This window comes from Erythranthe guttata, chromosome 6 (genome assembly GCF_056151865.1).
Source record: "Erythranthe guttata isolate IM_541 chromosome 6, IM_541, whole genome shotgun sequence".
NCBI lineage: Eukaryota > Viridiplantae > Streptophyta > Magnoliopsida > Lamiales > Phrymaceae > Erythranthe > Erythranthe guttata.
The window spans coordinates 15,345,104-15,359,799 of record NC_142538.1 but is presented as its reverse complement, the minus strand read 5'-3'; the positions used below and the strand labels follow the sequence as shown (position 1 = coordinate 15,359,799).

Below are 14,696 nucleotides of genomic sequence, written 5' to 3'. Positions count from 1 at the left end.
CTTAAAGCGCGGATCAGTCCCTACAAACGTTTTATAGGCGGATCAGTCCCTACTGCAGAGTTTCACATGCAGTTCAGTCCCTATGTTTGCATTATTATATTATTTTTTTCTCTCTCTGTCTCTCTCTTCATTTAATTTTTCTCTCTCTTCCTTTTTTCTTTCTTTTCTCTTTCTCTTTTCTCTTTTCTTTCCTTGCCCCGTTCCAATTCAAAACTCAATTTTCAGTTATTTTTCTTCAAGCAACAAATGAAAAGGCGCAAGAAAAAACTCGTGAAGAAAACAAAATGAAAAGAGGAAAGAGACCAATTCTCGAAGAATTGTGAAGGGGAAGAAACAAGATTTGATTTTTTTTTTCTAGTCACATATTTAAAAGATCTTTGATAGTTTGATATAGGTTCTGAGAAAGACGCTTCTCGTATTATTTTTTGAAACATTTTGTGTTTTATGTGACTGCAGTAGTATATGTCGTATTAAACAATAGTATTGCTAGTGTGGTTGGATGGTGTTGAAATAAGAGATGAAAAGTACTAGCTAGTATTGCTAGTCATGTAGTAGAATAAATGCGTCAACATAGTACGCTTACGTCTAGAATCAAGTATATTTGGTTCAATGGTGAAGTACGTGTTGTCTAAGTGAGTATCATGTCGGCATTTTGAGGCATTTTGAACTCTAAACGCAACACCATTGTTCTTCAATCTTAAAATAGTCATTTAAAATATATTTGTTGTCCCTCCCACACTCACTAATCACTAAATTTATTATGAAATTGGTACAATTCAATTCATTATAATTATGGTACAATTTATTCTACATAGAAATGAATGCATTACACCAGTGATGCTCGTGTTGTCCATTCATAGAGTATGCTTCTTTCAATGAAAAAGTAGATGTTCTCCATTTATATGATACGCTTGCTTTATAGATATTATTTTGGAACCAATGCAACAATATAAACTCATTTTCTGCGGCATTCCTTCATTTTATGACTAATTACATGAAATGAGATAACGTGGGAATCCATCAACATCAATTATGGTAACATTTGAGAAAAATACTAGTCCTACATACAAGTCTTGCACTATATGTGAATATCATGTAGGAAATCAAACACGTTTGTGGACTCCAAACGTAACACCATTGTTCACCAAACTTAAAATACTCATCTAAAACATAATTTATGAATCTCCCATACTAATTCATCAATAAAGTGTCAACGAAATTGGTTCAACTTAATTTATCACAAAATATAGTATGTTTTGTTCCACAAATTATAAGTACAATGTATAAACTGGTAAAGTTAGAGTTTATTCATGCATATAGTATTGTGAGTTTATTCGTAAAGTATATGTTGTCCATTCATATTGTACTGTTATATTCTTTATATTATTGTGGGGGCCAATGCATCCATATAATATCATTTTAAGACGCATTTCTTCATTTTAAGACTATTAACATGAAATGAGATGATGTAGGAGTTGATCAACATAGATTATGGGAACATTTGAGGGCAATTTTAGCTCTACGCATGAGCCTTATACACTTATATAAGTATCATGTATGAAACTCAACATATTTATGGTATTTTGTACTCCAAACGTAACAATAATGCTCACCAACCTTAACATACACATCTAAAACATAATTTATGCATCTCCTATACTAATTGATCATTAAAGTGTCATGGAAATCGGTATAACTCAATTCATCACAAACTATAGTCCGATGTGTGAAACACGTAAGTACAGTGAATACACATGTGAAGTACATGTCTAGAATTGACACGGTATCTTCAAATAAACTAGAAAATAGGTGTTGTTCATTAGTATGGTACACTTATATTATTTATATTAATTTGTGGCCAAGTCAACCATATAAACTCAATTCATAACAAAATATAGTACCATGACTTCAACAGGTAAGTGCAATTCATCAAAATATATGGTACAATGTTTTCAATATAAAGTACGAGTATATATAGCTGACCAATAGTATTGTTAGCTCTGTAACAAAGGACATATTCCTGCAACAACATACACATAATTACAATTATATCAAATATAACCCACTATAAAGTTCCACTACTAGTACTTCCAATACTCTCTTTCAACACCATCCAAATGCACTAGAAATACCACTATTGCATATGGCATATACTACTTAACATCACCAAGAATAATACAATAAACTTTTTTCCCATTTCCTATATCAAAGTCATGAAACATCATACATCAAATCCTTGCTAGAACTAAAAATGCTTTGGGAACATGCTAATGTCGCCGAAGAATAATACCCAAGAGAAGAGTGTTCAAAATCGACAATAAATAAATGATCTTTACAAACTCGAACAAAAAAATAACAGATATTGGAACCGAGTTAATGATTAGGGGGAACAAATCAAATCTTATTTCTTCTCCTTCACCATTCTTCGAAAATGGGTCTCTTTCCTCTTTTCTTTTTATTTTTTTCTTTTTCTACTACCTTGGTTCTTCCTTTTCTTTGTTCTTGTTGCTTCATTTGTATTGATTTAGGAGTTTGTTTTCTTGCGCCTTTTCGTGTTCATTTTCGTTTGTTGTTTGAAGAAAAATAACATAAATTGAATTGGAACGGGCAAGAAAATGAGAGAGAGAAGAGACATAGAAAAAGAGGAAAGATGAAAGATAGAAGAAAGAGAAAAGTAAGAGAGAGAAAATGAGAAAGTATGTAATTTCAGATTAAAGTAAAGGGTATTTTAGAATTTTCACTTGCCTCTAGGGACTGAACTGCGTGTGAAACTTTGCATTAGGGACTGATACACCTATGAAACGTCTGTAGGGACTGATCCGCACTTTAAGTTTGTGTTTGGGGATTTATATGTACTTACCCCATAAAATAAAATATAAAATGACCCAAACATTATAATTTCTTGAAAATTATATATATGTAATTAAGTGTAAGGTAGAATGATGAGATTGATTGGGTGGACTAGAAAAATGAATTAATAGGGAACTACATGGAATATTGATTCTTTTTTCTTATGAGAATAAGTATATTATAGACTTAGGCCCGTTTGACTGGGAAAATTAATCGAGATTAATAAAATAGCAAAGTTTATTTTGTTGTTTGGTTGGTCCTATTATTTTTCGGGTCGACCGTCAAAATTATTTTGTCATTTCTTATTATGGCTAATAGGGAGATAACTAAACGGACTTTGAGAGGTCCAATAAAATTATTGTGTTATGATTAGATATATTAATTAAAAAACTTTTTTTCTAATTTTCATCTATTTATCACAAAGACATATTCAACTATTTTTTTTTTAAATAATTAGTATAAAATAAACAAAAAATTTAAAAAAACCGTATTTTTTTCCGGAAAAATAAAATAAAAATTGAAAAAAAAAAATCAAAAAGATAATATAAAATATTTTTTTTTTCAAAACAAATAATGAATTCGGTGCTTGTGAGTATTTGATTTCATTTTTGAATAATAAATTTATGAGTATACTATTATTGGCTGTGAAAAAAAAAAAAAAAACAAAGAAAAGAAAAGAAAAGGAAGATAGTGACAAAACATATGATCAAATTAAAAACCATTACCCACTCATTGATTTCTTGATCTCAATAATGACTTTCTATTTCTGCCTTTCATGTATAGGCCTTTTGATTTTTGAATAAAAGTTATTATAACTTTCAATTGTCGTGGACAAAATATTAAAGCTAAATTATTAGTGATAAAAGGGCTGATGCCACTTAGGTTGGTCAAAATCAAATTAAAGGAGACAAGTTGTTTTTACTCATACCTATTAACTTTTTATTTACAAGCAAAGGTCCAAATAATATGTGATATAGAGTCGGTATAGCAAAAAAAGAAAAAAAGACAAAAATAGTGTCTAACTTACATGAATTTGTGTCAATTAACTCAGATTCGAATTACCTTGCAAACGGGGTCGCTGAGTCGAAAATATCATATATGGTTAGCCTATGATACAGTTTGCAAGCTATTATACGTAAGTACAATATAAATTTACCAGTACACCTATACGATTGATTACAAATTCCTTCGTTACCTAAAAAACTAAAAAAAAAAGGACAACAAATAAAAGGTTTCTTCAGCCAATATGTCCAACATTGGCTCTAAATAAACAAATAAAATAAAATCTATCAAAAGTTTATTTCATACTCAACAGTTTTATCGCACTCACAACATTAGCTTGCAAATGATTATTTAAAAGCAGAAGTTAGTGATTGTGATTTAAGTTAGTTTTAAGTAGGGGTGAGCATAAAAACCGAAAAACCGAACCGAAAACCGAAAAAACCGAGCCGATATACACCGTCCCGACTTAAAACCGCATACACGGTAAATATTTTTTGAAAAACCGAAAAAATCGGTATGTGTATGGAGAATTTTTTTTTTTGCCGAACCGATTTACCGAACCGAACCGATTTGGGAATACAAAACGACGTGGTTTGATAGATAGTAAAAATCGGTAAGTTTTTTTGGTAATCAATGTGGCCACATTCAGATAATTAATCTTTTGATGTAGTTGGACTTCTTTGATGGGGCAACAAGTTTATTTTTTGAAGATGAAATTAATGACATTTAGGTTTATTAGTTGTAATTTCATTTTTTTTATGGCAGTAGGGTTATATTTTTATTTTTATTTTTATTTTTATTTTTCTAATGACAGTAAATTTATTTTATTAGTTAATTTTGAATTGTTACTTGTTAATTTTCTCAAAGAAATGTGATACAAGTCCAAATTCACCGTTAATCAAACATCGGTTTTATACCGAACCGATTCGAACCGATAATGAAACCGAAATCGAAAATAAATCGAATTGATACCGATACCGTTTACCGAAAACCGAAAAACCGATTCGTACCGAACCGAAAAAAAACCGACATACACGGTTTTAAAATATGAAAAACCGATATTATCGGTACGTGTTTGGTTTATTGCAAAAACCGAACCGTACCGACCCGTGCACACCCCTAGTTTTAAGTGCTTATTTCTAAAAGTTGGGGGTGTTTGCAAATATTTCAGAAAATGAACTTAAATAGAAAAAAAACAGGACTATGGGTGCTTTTAAAAAAATAGCTTAAAACAGATTATTTTAAGAGAAGCAAAAGCAAAAGTTGATTTTGCAAACACCTAAAAACAGATTATGAGCAAAAAAAAAATCGCATAATCACTTTCAAAAAGCATTTGCAAACACCACCTAAATAATGACATTAATTCATACCGAACATAGGAAAATAGTTGTTTTGACAAAAGAAAAATATTCAATTTTATATAAAAAAATATTATTATCACGAAAAATAACTTTTATAAGTTTGTCTTTGTATTACATCATTTTTTTACGACTAGTTATTTATCTATTTAATTTTGTCGTCCATTTTTTTTTTCACTCGATTTTGTCCTTCTTATTAGTGGAGTCATTATTTACTTTATGAATTCTACTTTGGAAATGATGTATTATTATTAATAATGCGATAAGAGTATGCTGTTGGTAAATACATTGCACCTAGAATTACTTGTACTAAAAGACGAAATCTCTCGCCTCCAGTGTTTCCATCCTTTGGTCCGACAAGTATTTAATTGAGGAATGTAAATTATGGTGAATCAACGGCCCGTTAAAATAGCGAATCCGGACCTGATGCCCACAAGGAGCGTCTAATATTACATGGTTATAAGTTCGAGACGAGCGGTTATAAGTTCGAGACGAGCAGGAGGGTAATTGGGGAACAAATAACTATCTTCTTTTTTGTTTGTTTTTTTCTTAAAAATAAAATAAATAAATGTTCTAAAGTAAAAGCTTCCTTGTTTTAGTGCAATTTTAATGAAAAGGTGAATTATGTAAGTGGTTGAAAATACATTAACGGTGGCACTATACAAAAGGCCATTTGAGTGTTTTGAGGATGTGTAAAATAAAATTTCCCCTTTGTGTATCTTCGAAATTCAATTACCACATAATAAGGCAATGTTTGGATTCGTTTTGGGAGCTATTTTAATTTTATTTTGGGGAAATATAATTTTTGGGAACAATTTAATTACGAAAGTAATGTTTGTTTATAATTTGGAATGAAACAAAGTACATTGTATTGGTTGAATAATGTTTAAAGGTGTTAGAAAAACGTATTGTTAAAAGAGAGTTTGAAAAATAAAAATAATGTTTGTTTTTACTTTTTAGTGAACGATAATTTTTACTGCAACAGTAAAACATTTTTACTGGAGCAGTCAAATCATGTTTGAATGAGAGATAAACTTTAGAAGTTATTTTGAGAATTGTTTTTGGAAACCTTAACAAACACAAACACAAATTCGTTTGGGGTAAAGAATTAAAGTGAACTTTGCCAAAAGATTCACAATAATTTTCATATTTGCATATTTTGTCTCTTCACTAAATTGTATTTTCTAGAGAGCAAATATTGACTCAATTAATTAACAAAGATTATTAATTAAAAAATTGTGATAAATGATCATTAAAAACAATCCATGTCGAACGACGTAAGATTAAAGATAAATTTCATTTAATTAAAAAAAAGAAAAGAAAAGTGGGGATTGGAAAGCTAAAAGTGATTCATTTAGTATGAAACTAGAATCCTATGCTATGCAAGAGATAAGCTAATTATGATTAGTGATGTAGTTATATGATGGATTAGCATGCTCCACAAAGTAATTATTGAAAAATTAGTTGATGTGACCGATTAACATGAGTGGGGCCCACAAATCCAAAATAATTAAAAAAGGGAGCAATAATCCAAATTGATTGGTTCTAAAAGGGGCCAAATTGACTAGGAAAATTTATGAAAAGGATTCAATTGGGGTGGAGATTTTTTGTGCCAATGGCCCATACATTATTTGTCATCAATATTTTATTTATTTATTTATTTTATTATTATTATTATCTTTTGTTGCCACTCATTCTTTTTTGGGTTTATTAATAAAAACCATCACTTTTTCTTGAGAGTGGTATGATCGAAATTCTTTAGTATAGAGTTCAAATGAATTATGTCACTTTTTAATTTTATGGGAAGATTTTTAGATTTATAAATTATCTAAGAATTTGATATATTTTTACTCATATTAATAATATCATTATTACTTATCGATAATATCGTGTTGATATCTTATATATAAAAAATGAGGTGTGCTAAATTATATTTCAAAAAAAAAAAGGCTAAAATATTCCCCACCAACCTTAATTATATTTTTGCATTTTTGTATTTTTTTTAGTAATATTTTTTTAGTCTCCTATTTTCTAGTCAATTTTTATTTTTAATAACAAATCTAGCAGATTATTATTCAATCACAATCCACTACTAAACCAATAAAATGATGACAACTTTAATTTGTACTATATATTTTTTTCTGATCAGTTTTTTCTTTACTAATTCTTTAATTTTTCCACTTTTGAAACACTATCTCGTGTATCGAACGGAAAAAAAATATTACTATTTATATAAAAAGTTATGTTCAAATTTGATTCGTTCTATTAGAAACGTACAAGTCGACCTCTCTATCATTTTTTGCCCTTTGAGCATGGAAGTGACGGCTAACACTAATCGAAAGAATAAGTTTATACTTTAGATCAAATAACTTAATTCATAAATAATAGAACCAATGATTTATAATAGTAATAGTAGATGAAGAATATTATACTAGGATATGAGTGACAAAGAATACTTAGGTTAGAGAAAAAGAAAATATATTCCTAGTAAAGAACAATTGTTGTAATGACATCTAATTCTCACTTTTCAACCACATTTGGCTTCGATTTATCCCTAGAATCCCGGCTTTTCGAAGAGGTTCTTCACCAATATTAGGAATCTAGGGACTTAACAATAAATACCAAAGCCGAAAGGAGATGCTACTAAATATTCTCAGGGTTTGCTGTCACATTCTTCAAGGGAGTGAGTGACTCGTTCAACAAAGATAGTTATATTGTATAATAGTGCATGGAAATTCAGACGGATCAGATCGAAATTAGCACTTTTGAAAGAGATTGTTTTTTTTTTGTGTGAAAAACTAATTATTTTTCATTTCCCGAGATAATTTTTTTTTCGGAAAATCGAAGAACTGGAGTTTCGAAAATTGGAGCGAAAAAACATGTTTCAAAATCGAAAATCTTCGAAAATTGGAATGAAAAAACTTATCCCAAAATAGAAATTGGAATTAAAAATTTTGGTTTCAAAAAACTTATTCCACTATCAGAAATCGAAATTTCAAAATTGGAATTAAAAAACTTGTTCCAACAATCATAAATTTACGGTTGAAAATAGGCCGAAACTAAAAATTTTCAATTTCTAGTCACCTACAGAAAAAAAATATATTGTAATAGTATTGATCGTTAAGGTGTAAATTTCGATTTTTTTTTTTTTGAATTTTTCAATATTGTTCCAAAATCGGAAATCATAACTTTCAGAATTCAAAATAAAAAATATTGTTCAAAAATCGGCGAAATTCTAAAATTCCGTTAAATTACCACCCAAATACATGTGTGCATATCGAATATACAAAATCCACACACGATAATTCCCTTCGTAACAACATCACAAGAAATTTCGTTAGCATTTGATGCTCTTTTCAGTTAAAGTTGCACAAAATGTTTTTCTTTTTGAACAAAATTAAATATACAAAAGAAGGCATCTCAGCCTAAAATCCCTATAGGATACCAAATTAAACTATATACCTAAAATTTGCTATACTACAAAAAAATACTTTTGCAGCATGTTCTTGCTATCTTTTTCTCTCTCTCTCTCTTTATGTAAAGTTATTACATTATTTCATACTTTAGAAATAACATTTTCCGGGGTGTCAACACATTCCTTAACACCAAGACTCCCATTTTTCTCAGCATCAAAGCTCGAGTGCACGCTATACATAACGTAAACGAGCACCGTAAGACCGGAAAAAAACCCGAATCGAACGTACGAAGGTCGATCGAGAGATCCCAACAAGAATATATTAAGGAAAATCGAAACCGAAGGTATCCACGGCATAAGTGGGACACCCCAAAACTCGGGCTTCCGGGCTTGGGGTACCATGAAATGGAACAATTGTACAACGAATATAGCTACGATAATGCACGAGCCGAGCATGAACGCTTTCGGTTTGCCGGACGGAGTGAATTGCCATAGGAGTGTGAAGATGAGTGAAGTGAGAGAGAAGCAGAAGAGGAAAGAGAGAGTGGGCCATGGATTTGTCGCGCCGTGGTTTACGTAGCGTCGGTAGATAACGGCGTTTGCCACCATGTAGAAGACGAAGAGTGTGCCGATTGAGACGAGGTTTAGTAGGATGTTTAGATCGGTGAATAGCGCGATTGCCGCTGTGAATATTCCTGAAAAAAAAAAATAAAAAAAAATCATTATATATCTTCACAATTTTGTATTATATATAACCACCAAAAATGTATTAGGTCATATACCTACTACACTACAGGGCTAATTGACAAAATATTGAAAAGTGAAGTTATGTATGACTAATGAGTTTCAAGGAATAAATTCTAAGGCAGAGAGAGCATTCTCATTTATTCTACGTCAGTAGTATAGCCAGCCAGAATCATTGATCTTTCTTTTGACAAAGTCAAAAGACCCAAATCTGTAGCTAATTTTTTTTTTTTTTGCTAGATCCTAGTTTGACTATTAGCAAGCGAAAAGCAATTTTTCATCCCTCAATTCAAAAAAAAAAAAAAAAAAAAAAGGAAAATAACATGCCAAGCAATATAAGTTAAAATCTAGGACAAATTACGGGCCGTCCCTTTTATATGCTTTAACTACAGTCTTGTTCGAATAGTTATAATCACCCTCTTAATTATGTATTGTCTTATACGTAGATTTTTTTATTTATTCATTCACATAAAATAATACAAAATAACTACAAATTTATAAACTTAAACTAATATGCTAGCATAATTTTTTGTTGGATAAGCTAAACTAAATTACTTGGGTGGATTATATTAAAGTATTTTGGTGGGCTAATTATATATATATATATATATGTATAATATATAGTATAAATTTTTTAAAATTCAGAGTGGGCTGGAGCCCACCCTTGCCAAAGGGTGGCTCCGTCACTGCTTATACGTTCACCTTACGGTATCAAATTTACTTACTGAAAAATGAGTTTTTTCGTAAAACAGTAAATAGTTGAGGGGATGGTTGTAACTATCCAAACATAAATTTGAGCTTACCTTTTTTTTGATAAGAAATTTGAGCTTACCTTAGGGTGACCGTAATTTACCTAAAACAGTAGACTCCAGTACTTATTTTTCTCTTGTTTCACATGCAATTCTTTTATTTGATCCAACATAACTCTAGCATTATTAATCTTACATCAAATTATATAGGTCCCACAAAACAAAACAAAAAAAGAAAAAAAAAATATTTATATTGATTAGCGATAATACACCAAGCCTTGACCCTTTTGACCAATGATCATTAAACAAAGGGTAAATTACAACCAACCCCCTAAGGTATGGTCAATTTTGCGAAAAAACCCCTCTTGTTTAGATAATTACATCTACCCCTTCAACTATGATTTTTTCTTACAGCTCCACCCTTATGGTGCCAAATTCAACATAATCATCTAGATTTCGTGTAATGTGCTCTAGTTTGTACTCTTTTTGTGTAAAAATACAGTTTTTGATGCACCACAATCTGATATATACAAGCCAAAAAACACATATTATGATCATCTTGTTTCAAAATGTGGAGTTCGAATGGGATAAAACGGGTACAAAAGTGATAATATTCTATATAATCTCGAAAATTCCACTAAATTTGAAACTGTAAGGGTGGACGTGTAAAAAGATTTATAGTTGAGGGGGATGGTTGTAATTACCCAAACAAAATGGGGGTTTTTGTAATTTGACCATATCTCAGGGGTGGTTGTAATTTACCCATAAACAAAATCTCCACTCAAATCTCTTCACTTTATTTTTTTATTTGAATTATCAAAATCTTTGTTCATCTACACAAATATATAGGGAAGTAATTACTGAACTCCCACGCACGACCGCAGAAAGAAATCTCGATTATATCGATAAAGTCCTAGATTAATTACCAACACATCCCTGAAAGATAAAAGTGATTACATCCCTTCCTTTATATGAAAATTATCAAAATCTATCTTCTAATTATACTAAAGACAAAATGTTATGATAATGACTAAAGTCAATTCAGGTACTATTTTGTTCTTCAATTTTAGTGTAGGAAAATATTTGGTGATGTGACTGAATAAACAAACCTAACCTAGGAACACCCCCCAACCAAGAAAGCAAGAAAAAACGTACCAAGGAAGGCGGAGGCGTTGACCGGTGTTGACGTGGACGCGTTGACCTTGGCGAACCAAGTGGGGACCACACAAGATCTCCCTATCACGCACATGTACCGCGCCTGCCCCAACATGGCCACTAGCAGCGACGTCAGAATACCGAAACTAGCCCCAACTCCGATTATATTCGACACCCACCTCCACCCCGCCGACCCGTTTTTGAACGCCCCCGAAAACGGCGCCTCCGGATCAATCTGCCATTTAAATAAATAAAATAAAAAATCGTACGTATTTACGTCGAAAAGAACAAGGGTATAATCGTCATTTCGCGTACCATGTCGTAGGGGAGGAGAGCGGACATTGAGGCGGCCATGAGGCAATAGAGGACGGTGACGAGGACGACGGAGCCCGAGATGCCGATGGGAATATTCTTTTCTGGATCTTTCACCTCTTCGGCCATGGTCGAAACGGCGTCGTATCCTATGTAGCTGAGGTACACCATTGCGGCTCCGTTGAACACGCCCGAAACTCCGAACGGGAAGAAACCGCCCGGGTTTTTCGGGTTTGCCGGTTCGGTGAAATTCTTCCACTCGCCTCTCCAGAAACCAACCACTATCACGAACACTATGAAGAGAATGTGGACCACCGTCAGCACCATGTTTAACCACGAGCTCTCCCTCGTACTGTTTGACAAATTAACCATGGTTATTTAATTTCAAGGACCATTAAAAAAATTTAATTAATAATAATAATAATGTGTATATACTCCATCCCTTACTAAATAATCGTCACTTTTCATTTTTCACAAAGATTAAGAAACTCAATAAATATATCTTCATTTTAGAAAAATCATATAAAAATGACTAAAACAACCTTTATTATTTAATGATTTATAAGAGAAAATTAATGAATAGACTTTCATTGATAAGGTTGAAACAGGAAAAATGCATTTAATGCAGTATTGAAAATAAAAAGTGACAGATAATATGTAAAAAAAATATTTTAAAAAAGAGACAGTTATTGTGGAACTGAGTATTAATTAATTAATAATTATTATAATAATGTGTAAAAATTAATTAATAATAATAATTATAATTATAATTATTATGTGTATATATTTATTAATAATAAAAAAATAAATGTGGAAATTACCTGTAACAAATTACGAGGGTAAGGAGGAGAATAACGGCGACGGCGATTAAGTCCATTTCGTTGTAACCGTCGGGTAGGGTACGGATCGTGAATCTTAAATGGGTACGGGTCGAGAGGCCGAGGGCGGTGCCCAAGTAGGCGGTGAAGCCCCTCGCCACGGCGGCGTTCGACAGCACGTAGTCGATTATCAGGTTCGCGCCGGTCAGGAAGGCCAGGAACTCCCCGAACGTGACGCGGATGTAGCTGAAGGCGCCGCCGGCGACTGGCATTTCCACGGCGAACTCCGTGTAGCAGAAGGCGGAGAGGAGTGCGCAGAGTCCGGCGATGGCGTACGACAGCACCACGGCGGGGCCGGCGTAGAGGCGGCTGGCGCGGCCGCTGGTGACGAAGACTCCGGCGCCGACCATGCCGCCGATGCCGAAACCGACGAGGTCGTGCCAACGAAGGCTCCGCTTCATGGTCGGCCCGGAGCGGGCCCGGGCCCGGCTGGTTTCCTCGGATGACGTGGACATGGAGCCGGCGCGGCGGGCGAGGCGGTTGGGGGTGTCGGAGAGTGCACGGAGGTAGGAGTGGAGGCTGGAGAAGGAAGAAGTGTGGGTTTCCATTATCGCTCAATTTTCTCTCTCTAGAATGTGTGTATGGGTAGAGAGATGAAGATAGCGGCTATATATACATATATGTTTATACTGTAGATTGGGGGTGGGGGTGTGGGGGTGGGTGAGGTGGGGTGGGGGGTGGGGGTGCCCTTTGAAAAAGTTTGGCAGGGAGGAAGATTTAGTGGTGTGAAAGAGATGCACTTCACTGTGTTTTTTTTTTTTTTTGTTTTTTTTTAAATAATATATATATTTTTTCCTTAATTTCAGATATTAAAATTAATAAAAAAACTCGAAAGCCTTCCACTCGGTTTAAATTATTATTATTCCAAAAATTGTTTATTTTATACGCTTGTTTGGATCTTTTATTATTTTTTTTTTTTTGACAAAATACGCTTGTTTGGATCTAAAAGTTGATTTTTTGAGTTTGTAATATTTGGATATTTCAATAATAAAGAATGGAAAAAGAATCTATTATTTCAATTTAATGCGGGTAAAAGTTCGATTTTACATTACATTGCACCAAAAGACGAAATCTCTGGTCCCCCATCCCTTGGCCCAAAAAAGATTGATGGAGGAATGTAAATCATGGTAACTCAACGGTTCGTTAAGGTAGCGGACCCGACCTAGTGCCCACAATGAACCAACCCTCATGAACTACAGCTGCCAGAATTCGATCATATGACATTGCACCAACTTACCATCAACTTATTCAGTTGTGGATAAGTACCAAAAGAGGAATCAAATATTCTTTAATATATTAGGAATCGCAATTTTAGCACGACAAAAATTAAAATCTCAACAAATATCTGCATAATAAGGATTACATATATCTATTAAAGTTTTTTAGTTAATATATAGATTATATATATCTATTAATTCCTTTTAGTAATATTTTGTTTATTGAATGATTATTTAATTTAAAATTTGGTAACTCTATGCGCCTCATGTAAATGCACCATTTTAGTGTGCTTGGCCTTGAGAAAACTTTTTAAATGGGTGTTGACAATGGTATTGAAATCCATGATGAGATTATTTTTAATGAATGGGATTGAGATTTGAACTAGTTATCTCTTTATCTGAAAAGGTTCATGATATATATGTAGCACGAAAATTTCAATTGTTTAATGTTTTTGTATTTAGTACATGTTTTGTGTTCGATACCCGAGGATATTTGTTGGACACCTAATGAGTTGTTTTGCTATTTTCAAAAAGTTAGAAACATGTTTGAATAACAAATGTTCAAATATTTTTGTTGCCTTCCTAATTGCAAAATTGATAGTATTAATAAAATTTATTTTAAATATGTTTGTATAAAAATATTTTAATTTTTTTATATATAAACAAAAACTTATATATGTTTATCTATATACTTTTAATATTGAAATGTTCCCTCTAAGCTCATGTATTCTTATTTTGGGACATGCCGTTTTTCTATGTCCGTTTTTCCATTTTTTCGTATTACCGTTTCTGTGTTTGTGCTAGACACCGATAATCATTTCACCTAAATCTTATAAAATATTAGTGAAATAAATTGTTTAATATTTGGTCATTTGGTGCCACTACGATATTATACGCAACATATAGTACTAAACGAATATGAGGATTCATTTTACATAAAATCATAGACATAATTAATCAAACTAGTGAATCATGGGTTCGTGAGATGCTATACTTGGTATAACACATCAGATAGT

At 32.4% G+C, this 14,696-nt stretch overlaps 1 protein-coding gene across 1 annotated transcript; it reads right to left on the bottom strand.

Annotated features, from left to right (window-relative positions):
* Positions 1-8,532: 8,532 nt before the first annotated feature.
* LOC105958263 (cationic amino acid transporter 7, chloroplastic) lies at positions 8,533-13,077 on the bottom strand. The gene is made up of 4 exons (XM_012982269.2): positions 12,407-13,077; positions 11,589-11,937; positions 11,274-11,508; positions 8,533-9,320 (listed from the first exon to the last, which is right to left on the bottom strand). Exons 1-4 carry the CDS (start codon positions 13,009-13,011, stop codon positions 8,767-8,769), a joined length of 1,743 nt encoding a protein of 580 aa, XP_012837723.2. The 5' UTR covers positions 13,012-13,077; the 3' UTR covers positions 8,533-8,766.
* Positions 13,078-14,696: the final 1,619 nt, after the last annotated feature.